We start from the raw sequence: 26,044 nt of genomic DNA, 5'->3' as shown, positions 1-26,044 counted from the left end.
TAAAATCTTAAGATATTTTGCTGTTTTCCTTCTGTCTTTCCATAATCAACACAATCCCACACTCTAATATATTAAAATAAAAATGCTGGCAAGTTTATTTTTCTCTGTAGTCCACATTTAGACAGCACTGCCAGTTATAAAATACCCAAAAGTGAACACAGGAAAAGACACTGAGCCCCCCCCTTTTTCTTTTCCACTTTAGAAGGTATCAGTGGGAAAGAATAACTCAAAAAAGGCTTTTAAAAAAGGAATTAGGAATTATCAGAATGATAGGATTATGCAGAATCAAGCTTCACAATTTCCAATGTCAAAGTGCACAAAATTCAAGTAACAGCATTCCCCAAACTGTTTACTATTTTTCATCCAACAATCTTAAGTCAAATTCACTTGAAATACTTACTGTACTCGTTAAAAAAAAATGCTAATGAAAATTTGTGCTTCTTACAATACTGATTTGATCATATTTGATTCCATAGCTTTCAATCCATAACACATTTAAGGTTAAAAAGCAATCTACCCAATAAAGCAATCTAAGAAACACTGCTATAGAGTGACACATGGAAATTACCAAAGAACAACTTACTTTAAGTATACTGACACAAGAACAATTAAGCGGTTCTGAAAAGTTACACTCATAGACCTAGTAATGACGCTTAAGGGAACTTTGAGTGACACACCCAGGGCAGATCGCCACGTTAAGGATACAGCTCTTCCGAGGTGGAGAGGGCTCTCGCCAGCTCTGACTACTGCTGAATCCGGATCCTGCTCCTCCTCCCAGAGGAGGTCTGCCCCCCGGCTTGCCGCCTCGGTCACCCCCGCCTCGCCCCCGACTCCAGCGACTACCACCCCGGTAAGGCCTGCCTCGAAAGCGGAAACGGTCCAAGGCGATGTGGCTGCGCTCCCAGAAAGACGGCCGCGGGCTGCTTTCGGACAGTGAGCTGGAAGGCATCCGCACCGAGGGCGGATGAGACCGGAATGGTTCTTTGGGTCGGTAGCTACTATGTCCCCTGAGGTGGCCCCGTTCAGAGACGTGCCGCGAGCGTGAGAAATTCCTCAGCTGCTGCTGAGAAGAGGACGATGACGAGGAAGAGCCACCGCCTCCGCCGGATCCACCACCCCGGGCCGGGTGAGGAGGCCTTCTCCGCGGATACGGTAACAGGCCGCCGCCACTGCTGCTGCTGCTACTCCGGCTCCGTGTCTGGCTGTTGTTATCGTCATCGCTGATCTCCCCATCTTCAAGCTCCCCTTCTTCCTTCGGCGAGAGGCCACTGGAGGCCGGGGCCGAAGTATCAGCGGTCGCCATCCGGGGAGCAGCACCTTCCACACAACCTTAGCCCTCCGTCCGGGATCTGCCCGACAACTGCCTTTCTCCTCGGCTCCTTTCTTTACTAACAGACCCGATAGGTGCGGCCTTACCGTACTCAGACACCTAGCGGGCTCTGCTCCCCAACTTGCCCGCACCCCAGCTCTTTCTCGCCGGACCGTCGCAAGCCAGTTCCCTCTCCTAGCGCCCCCTTGCTCCTCCGCGATCAGGGCTCTTCCGCCTCGCGAGATGGGGGCAGTGGAAGCGGCGGTGTCCGAGACGTCACTTCCTACAGCACGCAGGAAACGAGGTTCCCAGCTCACGCGATACTGACGACTATCGCAGTGCTCGCCGAGATATGTAGTCTCTCGCCTGTCATCGGGTTCGCCCTTCGGGTCTACGGCTCACACCCACCCCAAGCTCGGAATTGGGACAACTGGGTGCGTGCCGGGGTGGGCGGACCTGCTTATTGCAGATGTCTGAACGTTTCGTGGTAATCCGAGGGGAAAACACCTCTGTCTTTCAATTGCTCCGAGGACCACTGCCAAAGATACTCCCTTCTGGGAACCGGGGAGGGGGGTCCGCCATATTGGTGAAGGCAGACGAAAGCGCCTAGAGCTCCAGGATGGTTGGCTCTGCGGGCACAAATCCGCCATATTATTAAAGAGAAAGGGAAGGTTGACCCTCCTTTGCAACCCTCCTTCCATACACACCCATTTTCCCACCCTGCTTTCGCGACTAAGCTTGCTGGGCCTTTCGCTTGCCTCAGTTGTCTAGCCTTTGTCGGAAGAAAGCTTAGCAGCTCAGAACAGGCTTAAGATAGCACCGAATGAGGGGTAAAGGGAAATGCCGACCAATTGCGCCGCAGCGGGCTGTGCAACTACCTACAACAAGCATATTAACATCAGCTTCCACAGGTAACCTGGGGAGGGAGTGGGGGTGACGGAAGTGGGAGATGCTAGTCTGAGTATTGCTTGTGTAGAAGGAACAGGAGAATTCTAATTTTTACCAACTTTCCCAACTAGTGACAAGGAAGACATCATTTTTGTCCTTTGTGTTTCTCAAATCTGTCCAATTTTTCCCTCAGGGAAAGTTTTACTCGTTTTCTAAAAGAAATCCAAGTACTGTACGGTGACTACTCCTTAGAGAAAGTGACAGCAGGATACCTTAATTTTCCACTCTTTTTGCTCCTAAATATTAGTCCATGTCTTGATAAGAATGACGCCATAAGGGAGAGGATCTTACCCTCTTCCAGTCAACAGTCGCCTTTTGAAAAGCCTGCTATGTTCCCATTAAAACTGGAGAATTCTCACTAGCTGAAATGACATGGGAAGCATTTAAATTTCTAATAGACACACACACACAATAACTGCGGAGGAACTGAGTCATAATTGATAGCTATAAAATGAAGCAATTAGTGAAAGAACAAAAGATAAGTAAGCTTTCTTTAACAGAGAAATAAAAAGAACCGAGGCCTTATTTCTCCTTCCGTTTGCTGGAAAAGCAATCCAAATTCTTTAACTCTGTCAAATCAGAACTCTTGAAGGCACTTTGAAGACTGCCTGGCATATAATAGGTACTTGGTACATGTTCATCTTCTCTTCAGGTGCCTTCCACCTGCCCAAAGAAAAGAAATATTAAAAAGTTAAATGAAAACAATTCTGATTTTATATACCTCAGAACTTATATAATATCAGTATATAGAAAATCATATCTTTAACCTTTTCCCGACTTCACTATTACTAAAAGCACACCCATTACTAAAGCTACCATTAAAAAAAAAAATTCTTGTGATGTTTGTTTTTAAACTACTTAATGCAAATGTAGTGCTTTATTCATTCATCCATCGAATATATACTGAATTCCTAATTGCCTGACATTGTGTTAAGGATTCAGAAAGTTCTTAACTTTCTAGAGTTTGGAGTTGAATGGGGAAGAAAGACATAAATAATTAACTGTACCAAAAAAATTTTTGTTTTAGATAGACCTAACTTAGCCTTGGAAAGAACACTTCTCAAAGGATGTGACATTTGAAATGAGACCAAAGTATGAAAGACTTGGTCCTGTATGTTACTTAAGAATTCTATTTTATTCTAAGAGTACTTAAGTCATGGAGAGTTTAAAAAGAATAATGACAAGATTAGATTTGCATATTAAGCCTCCTGCAGTGTGGACAATTAGAGAATTAGGTGCTAGTCACGCATCATTAGAAATGAATTTGATGAGAAAGCAGCATATTATAGAATGTTAATTTACTTACTATTTCATTCACAAGGAAATCCTGCTACAGTGTCAGCTGAACTAAATGCTACCAATTAATTTACTAACACAAAGAGTGCTGGATTAGGGGAGGTGAGAGTTTATAGCCACAAATTAAACTGTAGTCAATAGGCATCTACGCAGTGGCCCAGCTAAAGTTGCATGGTATTAATAGTAGGGGTGGATAGAATTGGACAGATTTGAGAAATGATTGAGGAGAAATTACTGGATTTGGTAATCTGATATGGAAGATGAAAGGGAGAAGTCCAGACACTAATTATGGTTTAAGAGATGATGGTATGTATGATAATGCACTTAGTCATGAAATTAAAATTTTTATGTGTATCCTGAGTAATTCAGGTCTTAAAGTAGAAATAACTATAATAAAAACAAATTCTTGTTTCATAAATAAAACCATTTAATTAACGCCTTTCCACCCAGGACATAGCAGACTTCTTTATTCCCCTGTACAAATGATACTGCCTAAGTCTACAGTCTCCACTTTTCTTACCTTTTAGCCTACTCCAGTCTAAGTCTCCTTAATAGTCTGAAACTGCCCTTACTACATGTCTTTCTCCACACTCATTCTTCTAATAATTTCCTCCTTGAAATACTCTATACTTTTAGACTACTGACAATAATTGTGTAATTTTCTTCTTTGGCTAATCTTCAGATTTGTTCTGCTAGCCCTTTTCCCTACTCCCTAATCTAGATCTTCACATCTCCTGCCAGTCCAGCAGATTCAATATTCATAGTGAATTTCCAATCCCACAAACAAAGACCACTTCTGTATTCTGATTTTCAGTAAAGAGAAACACCTTCTACCTGGATACTTAGAAGTCAGCATCCCTTGACTTCTCACATTCCCTCTTGATCTGATTATTACAACAGCCTCTTAATTGGTTCAGTGCTTTCATTCATGCACTACTAACCAATCTAATATAATCAATGGTGTGTAGCTAAATGTTTAACAACTGGCTGTCCTGAGAAGTGGAAAGGCCAGATTTATAATGTTTACCTAACTTCCTGAAGTCTGGTTTCAAGCTGCCAATGTGACATAACTGATATGGAATTGAGAAGAGATATATGATATACTATTCTTTAGTATTTCTACCGTAAAGATACTAGACATAAATAACATTAAAAGATTAGAAAATAATAAAATAATTAGGAAATTTGGGTATTTAGTATTTATTACTTTGGGATTTTATTTGTGAATTTGTATAAATCAATTTGTGGTAATGGTTATATTTAACAACCAGTTCAAACTTTCTCTGTCAACAGCTTTTATAATTCAGCCCTTGAATGGCTTACCAGTGCCATTTTGGACAAACTTCAAAAACTTGGACTTGGCCTTCCAGAATCATCTCATGTCATATCACATTTCCTGTCCCCAAGATACTCAACACTCTTCACTAATCCCATTTAGCTTCACTAGCTATTCCTATTCTTTTAAGTGTTTGTTTTTGTACTGAAGTACTTTATCACTGAACTACATCCCCATTCCTTTTTATTTTTTATTTTGAGACAAAATCGCACTAAGTTATTGAGGTTGGCCTTGATCTTGCCATCCTTCTGCCTCAGCCTCTTCAGTTGCTAGGATTACAGGGGTGTGCCACCATGCCCAGCTTGAGGGCTCCTGACTCATGAGCCCTTTCTGTTTTATGATTCTATATGGCCCTGTACATATACTTTTTATAATATTCATAACAATTATTACTTTTATAATAATAAGTAAACTTTAGTATTTACCATGCACTGTGCCTTAGTTAGGCATTTATGTTTAATTGTTAGAGCCATTCTTACCTTACTTTGTAGATAAAAACAAGAACTAAAAAAGTTAAGTTGCAGGGCTGGGGTTGTAGCTCAGTGGTAGAGCACTTGCCTAGCACATGTGAGGCACTGAGTTTGATCCCCAGTATCACATAAAACAAAATAAAGGTATTATGTCCATCAACAACTAAAAATGTTTAAAAAAAAAAAAAAGCGTAACTTGCCTAAAGTCTCCTAGCTATTATTGAAAAGGAACCAGTATTGGAGTCCTGGTTTGTCCAAAGATAATGTTGTCAGTCATTTGTTGTCTACTTCTATTTGATTCTTTACCCCACTACATTATATATACACTAAGATGACAGACATCAAAACTGTTTACAGCCATGTCGTCAGTGCCAAGGAACATAAGAGGCAGTCAACTATTAAAGATGCAAGGAAGATAGCATTGTTCAAATTACTGAGTTATTTCCAAAACATCATGTTCATAAAAGCCTGGTTCTCTTGTTCAACAGATAAGAATATATCTGGTAGGGAAGGGGAGCAGGGGGGGAATAGATGAATTCTAGATAGGGCAGAGTGGTGGGAGGGAAAGGAAAGGGGCAGGGGATTAGCAAGGGTAGTGGAATGTAATAGACATCATTATCTAAAGTACGTTTATGAAGACAGGAATTAGTGTCAACATACTTTATGTACATCCAGAGATATGAAAAATTGTGCTGTATATGTGTAATAAGAATTGTAATGCATTCCACTGTCATTTATTTTTTAAAAATCAATTTAAAAAATGAAAGAAAAACAAAAAAAGAATATATCTGTTACCACCATGTTAGTTTTTTAATATTTATAAGATGGTTTATTACTACTTAAATTTGGCTGATGGCTACATCTTCTACCCTTTAAATATACTGTGAAAATTTCAGATGACACATACAAAACCTGGTTAAGATTAATGCTATATAAAATTATACCAAAATCAAATATAAAATTGTTGATTATTATTCTATTTTAGCATGGATAATCTAAAGATTGTTCGATAATGCCACATTAGCCCCATTAGTTCATTTATTTATTGATTCAAAAACATTCAAGTGCTTAACAGGCACTATGGTAGATAATGATGATAGACCCAGGGATAAAGTAGTCAAAAACCTAAACCTCACTCTGCAAAAACTTAAAATCTAATGGGGAGCCAGAAAGGTAAATAATTAGAATATGGTGATTTCAGTGATATATGATATAGCAACATCTATCCCAGTCTTCTGATAAAGAAAAAATGTTCTTAGTAAAATGGGATTCCTAAAAGTCTTAAAAGAAGCAAGCACGATATGGTCAAGTTAAGGTTCCATTTGACGCACTGGTTTCATAATTAAGGAATAATTAATTTAAGTTTTAAAACAGGACTTTTAAAAAGAGAATAAGAGGCTGGGGATATAGCTCAGTTGGTAGAGTACATGCCTCGAATGCACAAGGCCCTGGGTTCAATCCCTAGCACCAAAAATAAATAAATAAGAAGCTGAGCAGGGCATCATGGCACACACCTGTAATCCCAGCTGCTGGGAGTATAGTTCAGTGGTTATGTGCCCCTGGGTTCAATCTGTGGTACCAAAAAAATCCAGCTGAAAAATAACATCTGAAAGACAGTCTTTCTGTATTTGAAGAGTTTTATGCAAATGAAAATACAGTGATTGTATTTATTTGAGTCTCCATTGAAACCCCAAGAAGAAATTAACTAAAGTCTGATTTTTATCTTTGGATTAGGAAACATTTCCAAACCACTAAAATAATGGAACAAAGATTTTGGGTTTTAGTTTTGTTCAGTTTTGTTTGATTTTGGTACTAGGGATTGAACCCAGGAGTGCTTAACCACTGAGCCATATCTCCAGCCTTTTTAAAATATTTTTATTTAGAGACAAGGTCTTGCTAAATTGCTGAGACTAGCCTTGAAGACAGGAGATGGGCAATGTTTACTCGAAATTTGGACTTTCATCTCTTTGTGTCTGTCATCACTAGCAATGTAAAACTAGGACTATATAGGATAGTATAAAATCTATTACCTCCAAAGTCCTGAAGTTTCACTTCAGAATTTCTGAAGCACATATTTGATGTGGATTATTCAGCCCCACCACCACCACCACCCACAGTGCTGGGGATCAAACCCAGGGCCTCACACATGCTAGACAAGTGCTTTATCATTGAGCTATATCCCTAGCTATGATCCTTTTTTTGTTTTTGTTTTTTTTTTTTTTTGGTTCTTTTTATATACAAGTCAGTTCATAATTAATACTTAAACTAAAGAAGAGTAGTCAGTCATCACAGTTACTAGTAGATTTTTAGAGACAGCCCTTGTATATTTGTCTCTTCCTTAACAAGTATACATTAGGTACATGTCAGTTATTTGGTTTTTGAGAGAAATATGAAGGGAAAAACATTGGTGAATGGCATTTTGAGTTTTTCTAATTTTACTTTCTGCTACACTATATAAATTGAGTTGGTTTAAATATATATATATATATATATATATATATATATATATATATATATATATATATATATAGTTTAACTACATAGAAATAATACAGTGAATTAATTGAAATATTATGTATTCAGCTGGACACAGTGGCACATGCCTCTAATCCCAGCTACTTGGGAGGCTGAGGCAGGAAGATCACAAGTTTGAGGCCAGCCTCAGCAACTTAGTCTCAAAAAATAAAGCCTGCAGGGTGGCATGTGCTTGTACTCCCAGCAGCTCTGGAGGTTGAGGCAGGAGGACTGCAAGTTCAAAGCCAGCCTCATCAACTTAGGGAGGTCCTAAGTATCTTAGTGAGACCCTGACTCAAAATTAAAATACATATATATGAAGAGCTGGGGATGTAGCTCAGTGATTAAGCGCCCTGGGTTCAATCGGCAGTACCATAAAAAATATAAGCAAATAAATATCTGTATCATATTAATATAGCAAATTTTTGTTGATTTCCTTGTATTTGCAAGATACTGTGTTAGGTGTCTAAGATAAATAAATTAAAAATATAATAATGGTCCCTATTTTCAAGAAACAATTTATTTTACTGGAAATTTATTAAAATGGAAAAATTACAGAATACTGTGGTATTATAATTATGGAACACAGGAAGGAGTGCCAGAATCTTCCCAGACTTTCCTTAATAAAATTTAATCTTTATGCAACCAGCACAAATCACAGCATTGTGAATTTGCTGCTGCTTATAATAGTTCTACATAAAATTTATCTAGATAAGTTTAGTCATGTTTTATTTTACTATCCATGTTAAGAACTGGTAAGAAATGTCTCTTTTAAAAGTCTGTGAAAAATAAATCTGCTCAATCATTTTTTATAATTTTTTTAACAATTTATAAAACTCAGCATGAATTGGTTTCTTTTCTATATCTGGATATTATGAGTTTAAATTTTTTTATGTAAATGGGAGACACTTTTAAATTTCTTTTAATCATTTAGGTACAGCCAGAAGTATGCTAGTTGGAATTTGAGTTGCCTTTTTGGTTTGTTTGTTTTAAGGTTTCCTTTGGATCCTAAAAGAAGAAAAGAATGGGTTCGCCTAGTTAGACGCAAAAACTTTGTACCAGGAAAACACACTTTTCTTTGTTCAAAGCACTTTGAAGCCTCCTGTTTTGACCTAACAGGACAAACTCGACGACTTAAAATGGATGCTGTTCCAACCATTTTTGATTTTTGTACCCATATAAAGTCTATGGTATGTAATGTTATTTTTTTAAAAAACCATTTTTAGAAACCATTCCTTTTTATTTATAGAAGATAAAATTCAGAATATAGAAAAATTCACATATAGCAATATGCCTCAAGAAAGTTATAGATCTTCCTCTTATGTAATAAAGGCACAGGGTAGAATTAGAACTCAGATGTCCTGATTCCAATATTATTTCACCAAGCCATATTGTTTTACTATCCAGACTGAGCAGTCCTAATGTGAATTTTTGGATAAAGGATATTTAACTGATAAAGTCTATGGAATATTCCAAAATCTGAAAAAGATCTGAAACGCTTCTGATCCAAAGCATTTCTAACAAAGGACACTTGATCTGTATTGGAATCTTACCAATTATTATCCAAGTACTGATTATTATCAATAAATATACCATTGGTGAAACTTAGAAATAGTAGTAATACAACTCCAGCAGCATTCTGTTCCAATTTTAAGATGACATGCATATAATATGTCCCCAGTGCTTTAAGAGCAACAAATTCTAAGTTATACCAAAGGAAATGCCTCCCTTTAGAGGGAGGCATGACAGAAAATTTGACAGAGCTGAAGCATTCAATCTAGACTTGAGGACTTAAAGAGTCTTGGAACTTTGGAGGTTTTTTTATCTTGTACAGAACAACTATAATTGAAATTAAGAACAAAGCCATTGGGTTGATGATGAGTGGGAAATTATCAAATATTCAAAGTGATATTTTGATGGAAGGAGAAAATAAATAAAAGAGAGATGAATGAATGAATTTTTATCAAGTTAAGATCTGATCAAAGAAAGGTCACACAAAAAAAAGGGAGAATAAACACAAATAGGGGGTTTCCCTTTGAAAAGGACAGACATCTTTTCTTTGGAAAGGAAAAACAACACTTTTCCCTGAGGTATTTGTGATGCTTAAATTTGTAGGGGGCGGGCGGTGGAAAGGGGGAAACACCCCCCCTCCCCCCGGGGGTGGGGGGCGGATGCTGTAAGTGGATATGAGTATCTGGATGATTAAGGAGCTTCTGGTTTCCTAACATCACAAATGTTAAACAAGCTTCAGAACTTTTTCACTATTTTCAACACTTAAGCCTCTCACACTGCCTGAAACATAATATAGTACTTAAATATCTGCTAAATTTAAAATGTACCTTATTTCTTTTCTGCACTCCACTCCCAAGTATTGGGATTACACACAGGGGTGCTTTACCCACTAAGCCTCCCCCCCATTTTTTGTTTTTTTGAAACAGGGTCTCACTAAATTGCTGAGGCTGTCCTCAAACTTGCAATCCTCCTGCCTCAGCCTCTCAAGTTGTTGGGATTATAGGTATGTGCCACCAAGTATGGCAAAATGTACCTTCTGATATTTTGATATTCTATTCATCCAATAATAATCTAAGATAGATGCTGAAAATATAAACAGCAAAAAAGAAAGACCCTGCCAATTCCTTATGTAGAGAGCAATTGCAGTTTCAATGAGAACAGGAATCACCTTTGTCTTATTTATTCACCATTATTTCCCCAGGAATTCATAGTAGTGTTTCAGTGATTATGTAATGAATGAAAGATACTGTGTTATGAAGATATAATCTAGGAATCATTTGATATTCTTAGAGTATATTGGACAAAAGTGTCCTGAGACTTCTGATTGCAAAAATTTAGCTAGATTTTAAATCCATGAAGATATAACTGTGAACAATTAATAGATAAGTCTATTTAGAAGCTTGATACTTGAGAATATGTTCCTTCAATTTGTATTTAATTTATCAAATTGAGAGAATAGTATTTAACTAAAAAGGAAATCAAAGCAATTATCACAGATAAACAAAATGTCTACATTTCTAAATTGGCCTAAGTAGGAAAATTGCAAAGGATTTTTAAAGTCTCCATAGAATCATGCTCAGTAATTTGGAAGATACCTTGGCAGTCCATTGTTTATTTCAAAATCAATGTTTGAATATTTCTGGAGATAAAGGACAAAAGGTGACTAGAGGTCATTCAGCCAGGCGAGAAACTTGATCCATGATTACATGAAAAAGCCTGCTGTTTTCCCAGCAAACTTTTAAAATCAGTTCTTAAAGTGTAGTTTAAGTATTCCAAAACTGGGCAATATTTACTTATTTGTGGTATTCCATAATTTATGTTCAACTCTCTAATTTTATTTGGCTCAGAAACTCAAGTCAAGGAATCTTTTGAAGAAAAACAACAGTTGTACTCCAGCAGGACCATCTAATTTAAAATCAAACATTAGTAGTCAACAAGTACTACTTGAACACAGTTATGCCTTTAGGAATCCAATGGAGGCAAAAAAAAGGATAATTAAACTGGAAAAGGAAATAGCAAGCTTAAGAAGAAAAATGAAAACTTGCCTACAAAAAGAACGAAGAGCAACTCGAAGATGGATCAAAGCCACATGCTTGGTGAAGAATTTAGAAGCAAATAACATATTACCTAAGGGCACATCAGAACAGATTTTACCAACTGCCTTAAGCAATCTTCCTTTGGAAGATTTCAAGATTGTTGAACAAAATCAACAGGATAAAACATTACCAATTCTCTAAATCTAAATAGACCAAGATTATCTTTTAAGTTTCTCTTCCACAGAACTTGATGACCATCCTTCATTATTTTCAGAGGTAAAAATACTTATGGCAATTATGCCAAAATTTAGTATTTAATAAAGTTTTACTTGAAGTAACATAATTACTTTATAACTTATGAAAACTTGATTACAAAAGAAAATAGAAAACTTTTTATGAAACTTTTTTTTTTGAGAATGAATGGAAGTGCCTTACATGAGAATTACTTAGAAATTTTGCCAGAAAATCATGTTTGCAAAGTTTTTTTTTAACTACTGTTAAAGAACAGCTTATGATAAATGTTTAATTTATGTTAGAAAAAAATTTTTCCTGTACCAAAGTTGGGATATTACGTTTTAAAGAAGATGCTAAGTAGGAATTACTTGCATTAAACGTGACTTTGAAATTGTTAGATTTGTATTAATTAAGTTATGACTGGCACTGCTCTTTTAAAATTTATACAAACAAAACCTGAGGTACCAGGGCTGGGATTGTGACTCAGTGGTAGAGCGCTCGCCTTGCATGGGCGGGACCCAGGTTTGATCCTCACCACCACATAAAAGTAAAGGCATTGTGTTGTGTCCATCCACACCTAAAAAATAAATATTAAAAAAAAAAAAAACTGAGGTACAGGGACATTCTTTTATTTATTTTTATTCCCATATTTTTCTTACCAGTAGAAGTAAGTTTATCATGGCCTTCCTTATATCCTTATAAAAATATTACATTTTAAAATAGGTTTTAAAAATAGTTATTTTTTGAACATGAAGAACCTTTGAGTTATCCAGACCATGAATGAGTCCTCAAGTACCTCACAGTAGAAAAAACTAATAGCTGATTATGCTCATCTTCCAAGAAAACATGTTTTAAATAATGAAAAATTCAAGATTTAGCTTGTTCTTAATAAAACAAATAAATGTATACTACTTTTTTCTTATAATAAAAATATTACATTTCCAGCTTCAAAGCTGGTGCATTAATAAGCAAATTCCCTAATACCAAGATCCCTATTCAGCTCTGCTCTTATGTATGTTGACAGCAAAACTCTTGAAGCTTTTTGTTTTTTAACTACTTTTAAATTCTTCTGTAGCTCATTAAATTCTATGTATCTCAGTAAGTATTGTGGGCTTCTCTTCCTTCTTTGTAAACTCACAGTAAAATGTAATCACAGAAAAGTATTTACCATTTTATATCTTCATAATTCACAACTTAAAATGGAATCAGTTTATCTTGCACACCAGATTGCTTTTTATCTCTTTTCTTTTAAGTGAACAAACAGCAACCATACTTCATAAGAGAAATAAAATGTAGTTCTGTATAAAAAATACATGTAATAAAACTATCCAAAGGCTGGGACTATAGCTCAGTGGTGAAGCTTGCCTCACAAGTGTGAGGCACTGGGTTTTATCCTCAGCACCACATAAAAATAAATAAAGATTGTGTCCCTCTACAACTAAAAAATATTTTTTAAAAACTATCCTAGTGCTTATTAATGAATAAAATATTAGAACTATTCTTATGGTCACCACTTGAACAATTAAAGGGTCTACTTTATTTCATCAAATGTTTAATAAGAACGCTTTCTTCCCAAAAACTTTTGTCAAATCATGTAAAATTTATTAATATAGGATAAAGTTATTTAATCCTACTTCAAGCTTCTGATACTACTGTAAGAAAGTAGCATATACATACATAAATTATTACAAATGTTTCCTGTAAAGAAATGACATTTTTTTCTTTTGCCAACTGTTTAGATTACTTTTTTATTTTTATTTTTTAATGACACTAGTCATTTAAAAAGTCTCTTAGAAAAAAACAAATCTCTTAGTTCCAGCCAGGAGTGGTAGCTTACTCCTGTAATCCCAGAAATTCAGGAGGCTGAGGCAAGAAGATCAGAAGTTCAAGAACAGCCTTAGCAACTTAGCAAGATCCTGTTTCAAAATTAAAAGTAAGTTCCTTCATTTTTCCCATGCCTTCTCCCCCCCATTATGGATCAGCATAAACTTATCAGAGAAAATATTCAGCCTTTGGTTTTTTGGGATTAGTTTACTTTGCTTAGCATGATATTCTCCAACTCCATCCATTTACCTGCAAATGCCATAATTTTATTTTTACTCTTTTAATGCTGAGTAATATTCCATTGTGTATTGATTGCACAAATGGTGTGACTCAACATCAGGTACAATCAAAGAAAAGTTGTGCTCCATTTGTGTACAATGAAACGAAATGTATTCTACTGTCATGTATAACTAATTAGAACAAATTAAATGAATGAATGAATAAATAAATAAAAGAGCTAGGGATGTAGCTGTGCCTCTGAGTTCAATCCCCAGTACTAAAAAAAAAAAAAAAAAAAAAGTCTCTTAGTTCTCATGTGGTACTTATAAGAAGTATTTATGAAAATCCTTTTGAAGACGGTATGAACCTGAACCTTGTTAGTTATTTTATAACTATTGGACATAATTCTTTAGAATTATTACTGCATGTTTTTTTTCCTAATATAGTTTCAAATTCCTTTATATAATCCAAAGTGCCAGTATATAATCTCAAGTATCAGTATGTAATCAACAAACACTCTGATAATATTTACTTTTAACTCAAAGTAAGTTGAGTAAATAATCATTTTAACATAAATTTTCCAAGTATAGAATCTCATGTAGTTCACCCCTCCCACTCCAAATACAAAACAAAGCATTAATGCAACCTGTTTCTATACACAGTATCTTGATAACATTTTAAAAATCAGATAAAATACAATAAGCTTTTAGCAAATGTAATCATAATTCACTATTATTTGACACCATTGAAATCAACTACCACTCAGCAATTTTAGAGTAATTTCTTTTTGTTTTCACCTTATAATTTTCATATTACTATACTGGTAACATGCTCAAAATCCTTCCTGCATTAAATTATTTTATTAACGGATATCTGTCCACCTTAAGACAAACTTCATTCACAGAGAAAAATGTAAGAAAGAATGTATAAATCCTATATTCAGTTTACTGATAGATTTTAGCACGAACACCATAAAACTAACCCAAATAACTTTCTTTGGCTGAACACAACACAGATCCTGTGTTCATTTATTGTGTCTACTGGCAATTAACCAAACAGTTAAAGGATATGATATAAAGGTGAATATTGAGCTGGAGGTGTACCTTTGTGATAGTAGAGTGTTCTTAGCTCACAAAAGGGCCTATGTTAAATCCAAAAAAAAAAAGATGAATGTAATGTGATATTCTGCCCTTATGTTGCTCAAAGTTTTGTGAAAGAAATATAATACCATATGAAAATGCTACAAAAGGTATAAAGCACTTTGAAAAAAACTGGAAGTAGAAGTCAATGAGAACATATAATCAAATAATTTTCTTTTGAAATGAAACTTATTTATTTATTTTGAGATTGGGGTCTTACTGTTTTGCCCAGACTGGTCTTAAATCTCCTGAACTCAAGGGATCCTCTAAGGGCTGAGACTACAGGCCACTACACCCAGCTCAGATTTCTTCTTATAGACTTACCAAAGGAGGTAGAAGGACATTGGTGTTTGAACTGAATTTTTCTGAGCATTTTTACCCTTTAAAATGAACACTGATCTAATCTGTAATAGAATCTTTGCTAAAAGGAAAACAGCTATAAAGAAAATATTACATCAAAGCTAAGAACTGGAGTTTATTTGAAATTTGATATTTTATACAAAATAACAAACCCTATTATAGATTTCTAAAATAAAGTAACTCATTCTTTAAAAAACAGTTGGCATCCATTTGTTCTCTTACTTTTTCTTTAAAAACTTAAGTGTGGTAGGTGGTAGTATCTGATTTTCATAAGAATCCTCTGTTGATTTAACTTATTTATTCAGACATTTACTGTGCCAACTTGCACTAGAAATAGAAATGCCTTGGGCTGGGATTGTGGCTTAGTGGTAGAGCGCTCGCCTAGCTCACCTAGCATGTGCGAGGCCCTGGGTTCAGTCCTCAGCACGACATAAAAACAAGTAAAATAAAGGTATTGTGTCCATCTACAACTAAAAAACAAATTTTAAAAAAAGAAGAAATATATGACTGTGGTCTAAAAAAATTCTAGAATGAACACAGGTCTTCTGCCTTCAAATTCCCTCTGCCCTCCACATTCTAACCCTTTAACATAAATCTAGTTATTAAAATAATACAAATCATCTAAAAATATATATATATAATTTTATGTGTATATACAGATAATCTATGAGGTCATTGTTCTTTTCTGGGTAGACTTAATGTTTATTCTATCTCATTTCTCAGTGTTAGAATACGGGTCAATTTTAATTTTGGTATGATATGGAAAATGGCTCATCTTTATACAAGAAATAGGATTCTTTTGATATCTGGACAGTTGGAAGCTTTCTAAAATTAAAGATTTTGTACTGTATATTCAACAACTGCATATTGTATTCACAAAAATGTATTTGAAGTTTGTTAATATTAAATACTTTTTTCCAAGGAAATTACTGTCATGTCTGTTATTTCTATAAACTACAAACATTCCTGAGTTAAGTCCTTCCCCAATTTGACCCCCCCTCCCCCTGCCAGATTCTGCAGAATTCCTTCTTCCTAAATTGAAGCAAATTGTAAAACAATGATCTTTAAATCACTGAAGAGGAATTAGTTTCCCATTTGTTGCTGAAGTTATATATAAATATACATTATAGTTTATTTGCACTATTTTAAATGCTGCTTATGCAACTTACGCTAGATATATTAAGGGCTATAAAAGTGCTCTTTCTAGGAGTCTATTCTGAGAATATGAGGCCCTCACAAAGATTTAATTGTAGATGATTATCAAAGCATTGTTTTAACAACAAAAATATTGTGATCTTAAAATATTTTTCTGATTATAAAAATAATTCACAAAATACTATCTTAATATTGGCTACTTCAATTCCCCCAAATGGTTTCAGTCTTAAGCTAGAATAGCTTGTTTTATGGGGAACACCACCAATACTTGTGCCCTGGAGGAGAAATATTCATTTGAAGGTGAAGCCAGATTTAAAGGTAGGTTGGTATTGTAGTTAGGTAAATCGGGTCTAATATCGAGTAAGATAAAGAAAATGGAGACCATTATTGAGAATGGAGTCCAGGAAACCAGAGCAGCACTTGGGGAAATTGAAATGTTAATGTCCCCAAGTCCAGGAACCCATCCTAAGGAAATGTTAATGAAGTAGCTCCCAGCAAACAGCTACCACAGGCCCTTCCTGCCCAGATTACTCCTCCAACCCATCTATCTCCCACCTTTTGGCCTTCCCACCAGCGCATTCTATCATTGCAACATAAAGGGAAACAAAGGACATGAATGTGGGAAAACTAAAAGAAGACCTTAGCTATTAAAAAGGGAAGCCTCGCCCTTCCACAATTCCACCTTTTGGGTCCCCTTCCTCTCGGGAGAAGTCTTTTCTGCTGTCCTTTAATTAAGCCTTCCACTTTCCACTCTACACTTGGCTCCACGTGCTTCTCTGGTGTTATACTTCAGCATTCGGGGAAGCAAGGACTGGTAAACAGCGGTAACAAAGGGCCGGTTCACTGGTACTATGATTTAATATGCAATTTTAACCAGATCCAACAATTACAAGAAACAATAGGAACTGACTTGACACAGATAGACCTCAATGTTTTTAAGGGAATGGCCTGATGATTGTAGATGGTGGTCTTCTCGGAACACCAACTGATGGACAAGGTCTCCCTATGACTGTGATGAAGCAAAACAAACAAGACCAATTCATAATTTTGTTTAAGGAGAGACCAAAAACAACAAGGTCACTGCAAGCCATAAAAACATCTGCTTTTATTATTAATTGTAACTACCCAATAGTCTGTAATCTGGTAACACTAATACTAGACAGGTAATTCTGATTGTCTATGCAAAACAGACAAAAATAAAGTGGGTACATAATAAATTTCTATAGAAGGAACATGTACAGTCCAATAAAAACAAGCCTACTATATTTAGAACTACTGAACAGATTTGGGTCTTGTTGACTAGCTAATTAGATGTTTTACCAAAGAAAAGGCATGTAAATTGTATTTAGAGATTCAAAATAATGTGCGTTTTTAAAAAGTAATTACTGTTAGTGGAAATAATATGCGTTTTTTAAAAGTAACTACTGGGTTAAGCCACCATTGTGAACCATCTGAACCGGTCTTCACTCTTCCTATACTATCAGAAAGTAACTGAAAAAAAATCAGAAATATAATTATCAGTTACTATTAACTAAGGCAAACAAAACATTAATTGCAAATAAAACACAAAATCAGCTAAGATGAATTATTATTGCTAAGAAGACTTTCGCTTTTTAAATAAATTGAATCGAAGGCACATACTTTATGAGTGCGAGGGCAGACGTTTTCACAATGTTAAGTGGTGTTACGAAAATAATTATATGAGAATCTACTAGCAGGAAGTTTAGCTTTATCTTTAGAGTCTGGCCCATATAGGGACTAAACAGCGTGTTTCAATTATTACTTTATTTTCGTTTATTTATTTGCGGTATTGAGATTAAACCCAGGGGCACTTCACCATTGAGTTCCATCCACAGCCTTTTTTATTTTGGATTTTGAGACAGGGTCAAAGCTGACATTCAACGTGCAATCATTCTGCTTCCCGAAAGTCTGGGATTACAGGCGGTGCCAACCGCTCCCAGCTAAACTGTGTGTTTTAAATGATTTCCTAAGCCACAAAATTCCGTTTCTACAACTTAACATATTCTCCTCCCCCCAAATAGTCATAAAGTTATTTGGCATGCCCTCACAGAATATAAGAATATTATGCTTGAAATGCATTTACTGATTCTAAAATCAGTTACATCTCGTTTTTCCAACTGCGCTGCTGCAGTTTCACTTTACCCGGTCTAGGACGTCACCAAACCTAGGGGCTTAGGAACACCGCACAGCAAACGCGCCGGGCCAGGTTTCCAGCACCTCCCTGACGCTTCCCCTTTAAATACTCAAGTGGGCGAAGCGGATTCGTGACGGACTAAAGCGCATGCGCACAGACGCTAGCCGCAAGGGGGGGAAAGGGCCGTGAAGCACGAGCTGGGGTCCAGGGCTATCGGCCCTGGCAAGCTGGACTGGGACCTGGGCCAGCGCAGGCAGCTGTCGGGACGTGTCAGCGTTCGGCCGCCTGGGGCTCGGCTCCCCGACTCGCCCAGGTTCGGGTGCCTCATTTTGCCTGTTTGCAACTGAGGACCTGCTCGGGTCGAAGGCATGCGGGGAGGCGACGGGCGACGGGCGGTGGGCGGAGCTCTCCAGATCTGACTGCCTAGTGGCTGCCTTGCTTTCCCTTCCGCCTTTCCCGTGGAGTCCCAGCTCAGATCCAGAGTGTGGAGACCCAGCCCTAGAGGGTACACCCCTGCTTATAACAGTGAGCCTTCTCGCCCAGACGAGTTGGAGCTCTCCATCAGCACGTTTCTGGAAGGAGTTTGAGTTTATATTTCTTTTTGTGTTGGTGGAAGATGTTGGAATCTATATTTGCCTCTAAATGAGTGTTTTGGAGGCAACTTAAATGACTTGCTCTTAGAAACGTTCTGTTTTCTCCCTCAGGTGTTCATATCCTTATTTTCCATGACAGATCTTGATGACACTGTATGCAAAAGATACATGAAGATGATTACAAACATAGTAATATTGAGCCTGATCATATGCATTTCCTTAGCTTTCTGGATTATGTCAATGACTGCTAGCACCTATTATGGTAAGTAGGAATGTTCTAATTTGTTTTTCTGTAGTTGGTGGAATTTGAGACTGTACCTTTATAAAATCCAAAACTCACGTCATGAGCAAGCTATGCTGTTAGCATAGACCAGACATATTTGTCTCTTTTCACAATATCAGAATTTATTGAATAACAAATTCACAAGCTATGTAACTTTTATCAGTGTTAATTCACCAAAAATAGTCATGGTTTACTTGGCGTCATAACTGAGACAATCACAAATTCTTTTATTCCATTCCAATATTTATTCATATCTGTAATACTCACTTTATGCAAAGATAGATAATTTTCAGGAATGGTTAACAGTGATCCAGGGGTTTCTGGAGGCTACACTGACTGCAAAGAGAGAGCAGATACAAGTGCAAAAGAGTCGTGTAGGTGGTCAGATAAAATTATAAACCTACCAAAGAATTTATTCAGGGAAAAGAGCTGTCAAGGCTGGGAACTTATTCTAGGCAATTTTAAATGGGCTGTGTCAAGGAGGGAGATCAAATTGAGCTGAAGCCCTGGAGACAGGAATTCGGTTACCTCTCAACCTCTTGATGTGTTGAGATGATGTGAGGGGCTCAGTGTGTCCCATGTTATTAGGTTCTCTTCCTTTTTGTGTGTTTCAGATAAAGATGTGGCATCTAGTGAAACTTCATAAACTCACAGGCATGCCTGGTTTCTGTTGTGGGTTTGAAACACCTGTGCACCATGTGCTGATTTAAATTAATAAGTTCACTCGTGGTCATTTTTAATTAGCACAATTAATGTATTGTATCAGTTTGCACATTGTTTTGTGCATCTGAGGGTTATTTGTCACTATGTTCGGTATGTACAATATCTGTGGTTATCTATTTACCCAGACGAATTACCAAGTCTTTCGCCTAATTACTTGTACTCAAAATGGAGCAGCTCATGGCAAACTGCTGCTTTATAAAATGGAGTAACTCAGGGCTAGGCACTGCAGGTCTATACAGCATGAAACAACTCAAGAGCAGAACATATCTGCTCTCCACACACATCCTCTGAATGGTTGTGAATGTTTGTGTGTCTTACCTTTGATAGCCTGAATTTAGTTTACTAACCTGATAATATAAACAGTTCCATGAACATTTTTAAATCGTTAGTAAATGCTCTTTATGGTAATACTCTTTATACCTAACTCAAAATGTCTTTATATTTCATATAATTATTTTATCCACTTTGGTGAAAAATAAGCACCATAAAACATTTGTGAAGCAATTTCAGTGATATTTTAATTTTGATGAGAATATTTGTAATACAATTTATCAATTTTATGTATTCTGTAATAAAAATTAAAGGCAGTATAATCTTTACATTTGGAAATTTGAAGGAATTGAAGGATTTGTCTGCTGTTTGATAACTTCATAAGAACTCTAGGATTGAGGGTATCGCTCAATCTTAGAATGTTCGCCTAGTAAGCAAAATCCCCAGCACTGCCAAAAAAAAAAAAAAAAAAAGGTCTCCATTTAAAGCCTGAAGCCTGAAGCCACTTTGTATAAATATTAGGCACTTTGGATTCAGATCCTGCTTTAGAGCATAAGCGTGCCTATATACAAAGTTCCTTGATACGACTATAAAAACAGCAGTGGTCAGTTCATAACAAAGGAAAAAGTGGTAAGGAGAATGAGAAAGTGAACTCCTGTATAGTTGAACTCATGTATGGTTATGTGATTATGATTGCTCTTTCAGAACTTAGTCCTTGTGCAAAAAGACATATAAATAATCAGGTGTTTGTTGTACAGAAGCTTTTGGGACTGATTATTGATAATGATGCATAGTAGGGGAGAGAGTTTGAGGGAAAGGAGGTGAGAAGAAACTTCTTGTGTAACTAAATAGAAAGAACTAGAATGTCTAAACTGAAGTGTCCCCCTAGGCCCAAGTGCCTGATGCAAATGAAGGAAGTTGTGCAGATTTTTGCATATTAGACGTGGATCAATAGTTTTCACATCCAGAAATAGGATTTTTCCTATTTTGTGTTGTTAACTTGACCTTCTTTGTCTTTTATTTTCCCATTTTTTATAAAAATATGGACACAAGCAGTTATTCATGTTTTTCTTTACCATAAAGAAATCATTCAGTTTTAGTACCAGTGGTGAAAATTTTAAATGGAAAGGTTGTGGCCCCTCTAAAGGAGGTGGCCTTTCTTTTTCAGTTGATTCTGCCATTTTGGTCAGTTTCTCTTTTAAACAGAAGAATAGGAATTTTTATATGAAATTTCCTCATCTTTAAATATTGACTCAATTATTTGAAAATACTATGCTAGCTAAAATATCCATGAACTAAACAAAATATCTGTGAGCTGGATGCAACCTTTAGAAAAATGTTTGAGATACTCTTCATCATAAATAGCTATAAAAAGTTCTGAAAACTTTGAAATAGTGACTATTCCCCTGGAAGACTACCCCTCTGAAAATACATAAGTCTCAGCATAAATGTTCTACTTTGATGACTTATCTCAGTTCCTCTACTTAGGACAGTATTTGATCCAGAATGCTGTTAGCAAAGCTGATTCACAAAACTAAACTATGCAGACTTCACATGACTCATGCTGTATATTTATAACTTTTCAGGTAACTTACGGCCTATTTCTCCTTGGCGTTGGCTATTTTCAGTTGTTGTCCCTGTTTTGATTGTCTCTAATGGCTTTAAAAAGAAAAGCCTAGATTACAGTGGAGCTTTGGGAGGTATGTATTTATTTACAATGCTTAAAGTAACTATATAATAAGTATTTGTTTATATAATATAAACTTGTGTTTTTTAAATTTTGAATATAAGACTATGAATCTTAATGTTACATATTTTAGGACAATAATAAAGTTATGCATTGCTAAACATTCCTATTCTGTCAGAATTCAGGAACAAACATATACTTTTAGCGTAACATACAAATTTAACTTCATAATTGACGTAAAGTAGATTAATAAGATAGAATTACAAGGACCTTGACTATTATGCTCCTTTTGTTAGATTAGTCTTTTGACACTCCTCATAGATGTAAATGGAGGATTTAGAAAGAATAACTATTGAAAATTGCCTGAGTAATTTCAAGCAGATCAGTTCAAACCTGGTATTCTTCGTAGTCTAGATTAATTTTTCAGAACTGAGTTGTGACAGGCTGTTTGTTTGTTTGTTTGTTTGTTTACTTATTCATTCTATTACTAGGGTTTGAACTTGGGCCCTCTACCACTGAGTTACCTCCCTAGTCCTTTTTATTTTTATTTTGAGGCAGGGCCTCACTGTCCTTGAATTTGTAATCCTCCTGCCTCAGCCTCCTGAGTAGCTAAGATTATAGATGTGAGTCACCACGTGGAACTCATTTGTTATTCTTTTAGCAAATACTTACCACTTACTACTGTGTACTGCTGTTCTAGAAACTGGGGGTATAGCTGTGAACAAGGACAAAGTTTCACTTCTCCTTGAATTTTTATTCTTTAGGAGCAATAGATAATAAGTAAATCTGTAAAACTTTTCAAATGATGAATTTTATGAAAAAAAATATAACAAAGTATATATGGTGGAAAATCTAAGACATTCTTCTGTAGAGAGGAGAGCATCAGATGTTTTTCTCATAAGGAGGTAATTTGGTGCTGAAACCCCGAGAAGCTAATAATGAGAAAGTCTAAGAGAAGCATATTCCAGGCTGAATAACAAGCTAGGCCTGACATCTACAGAACTGGCTTATTTAAGAATGAGAAGAAGGCTCATTTGACTAGGAATAGTAAGAAAAAGAAAAGTAATGAGAGATAACATTGAAAAAATAGGCAAAGACCAGGTTATATTGGAGCTGGTAGACCACAGGAAAGCTTTTATTCTAAAGTAGGTGGAATTTCTCTGCTTCAAATCAGAGGAGTGGCATGATCTGATTTGACAGGATAACTTTAGTATCCATCCATTGTTGAAAGAACCAAACCTTGAAGGTTAACCCTAAATATTTCCTATGGGATGCTCTTACTATAGGATGAGGATTGTGTAGAACTGGCAGATCTTGAAGTCATTTACTAAGCCAACCTTTAAAATACTATTAATCTTTAGCCTCTGTTGCCCTGTAAGTACATTCTGCTCCCTCCATATTTATGTACAGAAGGCATTCCTTGTAAAGTTTTATAAACTAGACTAAACTTTCATGGAAGCAAGATAATGTGATGGTAAAAGAACAAGCACTAGAATCAGGCAGAATTAATCTGAATGGTAGTGACGGCTTCGGGAGAGTCTCATATTATTACCTCTCTCTGTCTGTGTTTTCAATATCTAACAGAAAAGTATATATCATGCAGTCCATGGAGCTTAAACTTGAGGTCATCTCACTTGCAATGGTACCTTCCAAGGCCCTTGGGGAGAGCCCTACCAATGTGCTCTTATGGTCCTATGGTTTTGTAAGTTTTGCATAAGTAAAAGGTATTTTTTACTCTTTTTTTCTTAAAGAGCGTCCTCTAAGTTTTAAAAGTGTAGTGCCCCACAAGGCCTAAATCTATCCCTGATTTTATTCTTAGGGTCATAGGATTAAGTGAAACAATTACCATAAAGTTTTTTGTTCACTGGACACATGAGCCAACATGTATTGTAAGGTAGGCAGATTTCTTCAGAATTATGCTAATTCCCTTTCTTCAGAATTGAGAAATATTGCTAAAATTCTGTTTATTTCCACTCTCCACCCCATGGGATAGTTGAGAATTAAAGTTAGCTAGACACACAGGTATTTTTTATATAAATTGTGTCATAATATAATCAACAAGTATTAGGAATGGCTATGTATTATTTATTTAACAAATGCTTGTGTCACACTTAAGCATGTTCTGGACATTCCTCTTAGCACTTTGGCAATATTAATTCATTGTAACAAATAATTTGAACAAGCTCTGTTTTGAGTGTAAAAACATAATATTATGTTTTGCTAAAAAATATTCTCTCTCAGCCAGGCATGGTGGCACACACCTGTAATCTCAGCAGCTCAGGAAGCTGAGGCAGGAAGATCACGAGTTCAAAGCCAGCCTCAGCAACAGCGAGGCACTAAGCAACTCAGTGAAACCCTGTCTCTAAATAAAATACAAAATAGGGCTGGGGATGTGGCTCAGTGGTTGAGTGCCCCTGAGTTCAATCCCCGGTAAGCCCCCACTCCACCCCCCAAAAAAAAAGTCTTTCTCAGGTATCCTTGCCTTGGTGCTAAGAAGGGTCAAATTCTTTTTTTTTTTTTAAGAGAGAATTTTTTAATATTTATTTTTCAGTTTTCAGTGGATACAACATCTTTATTTTATTTTTATGTGGTGCTGAGGATCGAACCCAGTGCCCCATGCATGCCAGGCAAGCGTGTTACCACTTGAGCCACATCCCCAGTCCCCAAGTTCTTGAAATTCTGTCTTTGACTTCCATACTCTGTATTGTCCTGGCTTCTCTTACTTTCTCCTCTCCTTTGTCTCTTTCCTACTACCATATCTTCTCTTTTAGCCCTTGGGCCTCTACTCCTCTCCTACCTACCTTGATTCTGAATTAAAAGATATATATTTGAAAACTAATTCTGACACCTGTACTTGATATGAATTTTGGCAAGTCATCTAACTCCTAAGATCCTTACTTTTTTTATCTCTTATGAAATAGTTCAGGCCTTTGGCGAGACTCAAAGAAGATAATGTGTGAGACAGCATGCCTTTATAATCTATAAAGCATATAAACAATGAGTGTTAGTGATTATCTGTTTTCAACAATGGTTTTTATGTGGATGACTATTAATTTAGCATTACCACAAACATTAGTTTCTTTCTCCTTATCTCTACTCATTCCCCCAACTTCTCTCCTACCTCATTATATATACTTGTGGGGGCATACCAGGGATTGAACTCAGGGGCATTCAGCCACTGAGCCACATCCCCAGCCCTATTTTGTATTTTATTTAGAGACAGGGTCTCACTGAGTTGCTTAGTGCCTCACTTTTGCTGAGGCTGGCTTTGAACTCGCAATCCTCTTGCCTCAATCTCCCAAGCCACTGAGTATATATACTTCTTATTATTAGTGTAGAAACAGATTCAGAGTTCTGGGAGGAAAACAAGAAAAGTTTCAGAAAACTGAAATTAATTCTCCTAGAGGAAGAGTAGATGAAGTATTCCAATTGGGAAGGTTATGTGGTTTGAGGCTTCATAGGATTTAATGAGTTATTCACATTGAATAGGATTCAAATCTGATAAAGTCATTACTTTGCTGCTAGCACTATTAGATGGAAATTGTCAAATAAAATGGAGGGAAACATGTTTTTAACTTCTTTTTCAGTAGTAACTGATGTTTGAAAAGTCAGGTAGCAAACATATAATATGTATGTTTCTAAAAATTATCTTGGTATTATAACAAGCAACTTGATCTGCTTGAGATCAAAGGACACCTTCTGACTGGATTATAAACTCCTTGAAGACCAAGAATGTATCTTAAGCCTCTGTATCCTATGCTTCTTTGACTAGTGCTAGACACAAAATAGGTGCTTAGAAAAATAGATATACATTGACTTAAAAACTTTTTCCCTTTTTCTGAATCCTTTTATTTTATGACATGTTCTGTTTAGGACTTTCCTTGCCTTAAGGGTAAAAAAATGTAATGTTTATTCAAAGTGTATTAGAAGGGTTTGGGATGTATTTCAGTGGTAGAGTGTTTGCCTGTCATGCATGAGGTT

General features: G+C 36.2%; 3 protein-coding genes and 1 long non-coding RNA gene across 18 annotated transcripts in view; 2 read left to right on the top strand and 2 right to left on the bottom strand.

The window, feature by feature from the left end:
- Zfc3h1 (zinc finger C3H1-type containing) overlaps positions 1 to 1,585 on the bottom strand; it is a 49,194-nt gene extending 47,609 nt beyond the window's left edge. For 2 of the 3 annotated variants that reach the window (XM_005330415.5, XM_021729908.3), the window contains exon 1: positions 706 to 1,583. In XM_005330415.5, the coding sequence (XP_005330472.1) occupies positions 706 to 1,303 (598 nt within the window). In that variant the 5' untranslated portion in view covers positions 1,304 to 1,583. Of the gene's footprint in view, positions 1 to 705 lie in introns of all 3 variants that reach the window. The other variant, XR_013440447.1, reaches the window with a different exon arrangement.
- On the top strand, positions 1,529 to 16,123 carry Thap2 (THAP domain containing 2). Its single transcript, XM_005330416.5, has 3 exons — positions 1,529 to 2,220; positions 8,868 to 9,063; positions 11,233 to 16,123. The coding sequence occupies exons 1-3, from the start codon at positions 2,150 to 2,152 to the stop codon at positions 11,620 to 11,622; spliced, it is 657 nt and encodes a 218-aa protein (XP_005330473.1). The 5' UTR covers positions 1,529 to 2,149; the 3' UTR covers positions 11,623 to 16,123.
- A 1,068-nt stretch (positions 16,124 to 17,191) lies between these two features.
- LOC144378608 (uncharacterized) lies at positions 17,192 to 18,669 on the bottom strand. Its single transcript, XR_013440454.1, has 2 exons — positions 18,516 to 18,669; positions 17,192 to 17,843 (listed from the first exon to the last, which is right to left on the bottom strand). It is a non-coding gene; the product is annotated as an uncharacterized LOC144378608 (long non-coding RNA).
- An 11-nt stretch (positions 18,670 to 18,680) lies between these two features.
- Positions 18,681 to 26,044, top strand: part of Tmem19 (transmembrane protein 19) — a 44,599-nt gene continuing 37,235 nt past the window's right edge. For 9 of the 13 annotated variants that reach the window (XR_013440450.1, XR_013440452.1, XR_013440448.1 and 6 more), the window contains exons 1-3: positions 18,686 to 18,820; positions 19,212 to 19,362; positions 21,963 to 22,076. Coding sequence is in view for 8 of the 13 variants with exons in the window: in XM_078053124.1 (XP_077909250.1) it covers positions 19,233 to 19,362; positions 21,963 to 22,076 (244 nt within the window). In the remaining 5 variants the exon portion in view is untranslated. Of the gene's footprint in view, positions 18,821 to 18,900; positions 19,033 to 19,211; positions 19,363 to 21,962; positions 22,077 to 26,044 lie in introns of those variants that run through there. The other 4 variants (XM_078053125.1, XM_078053122.1, XM_078053126.1 and 1 more) reach the window with 4 other exon arrangements.

This window comes from Ictidomys tridecemlineatus, chromosome 6 (genome assembly GCF_052094955.1).
Source record: "Ictidomys tridecemlineatus isolate mIctTri1 chromosome 6, mIctTri1.hap1, whole genome shotgun sequence".
Classification (NCBI taxonomy): Eukaryota; Metazoa; Chordata; class Mammalia; order Rodentia; family Sciuridae; genus Ictidomys; species Ictidomys tridecemlineatus.
This window is presented reverse-complemented; position numbering and strand designations above follow the sequence as displayed.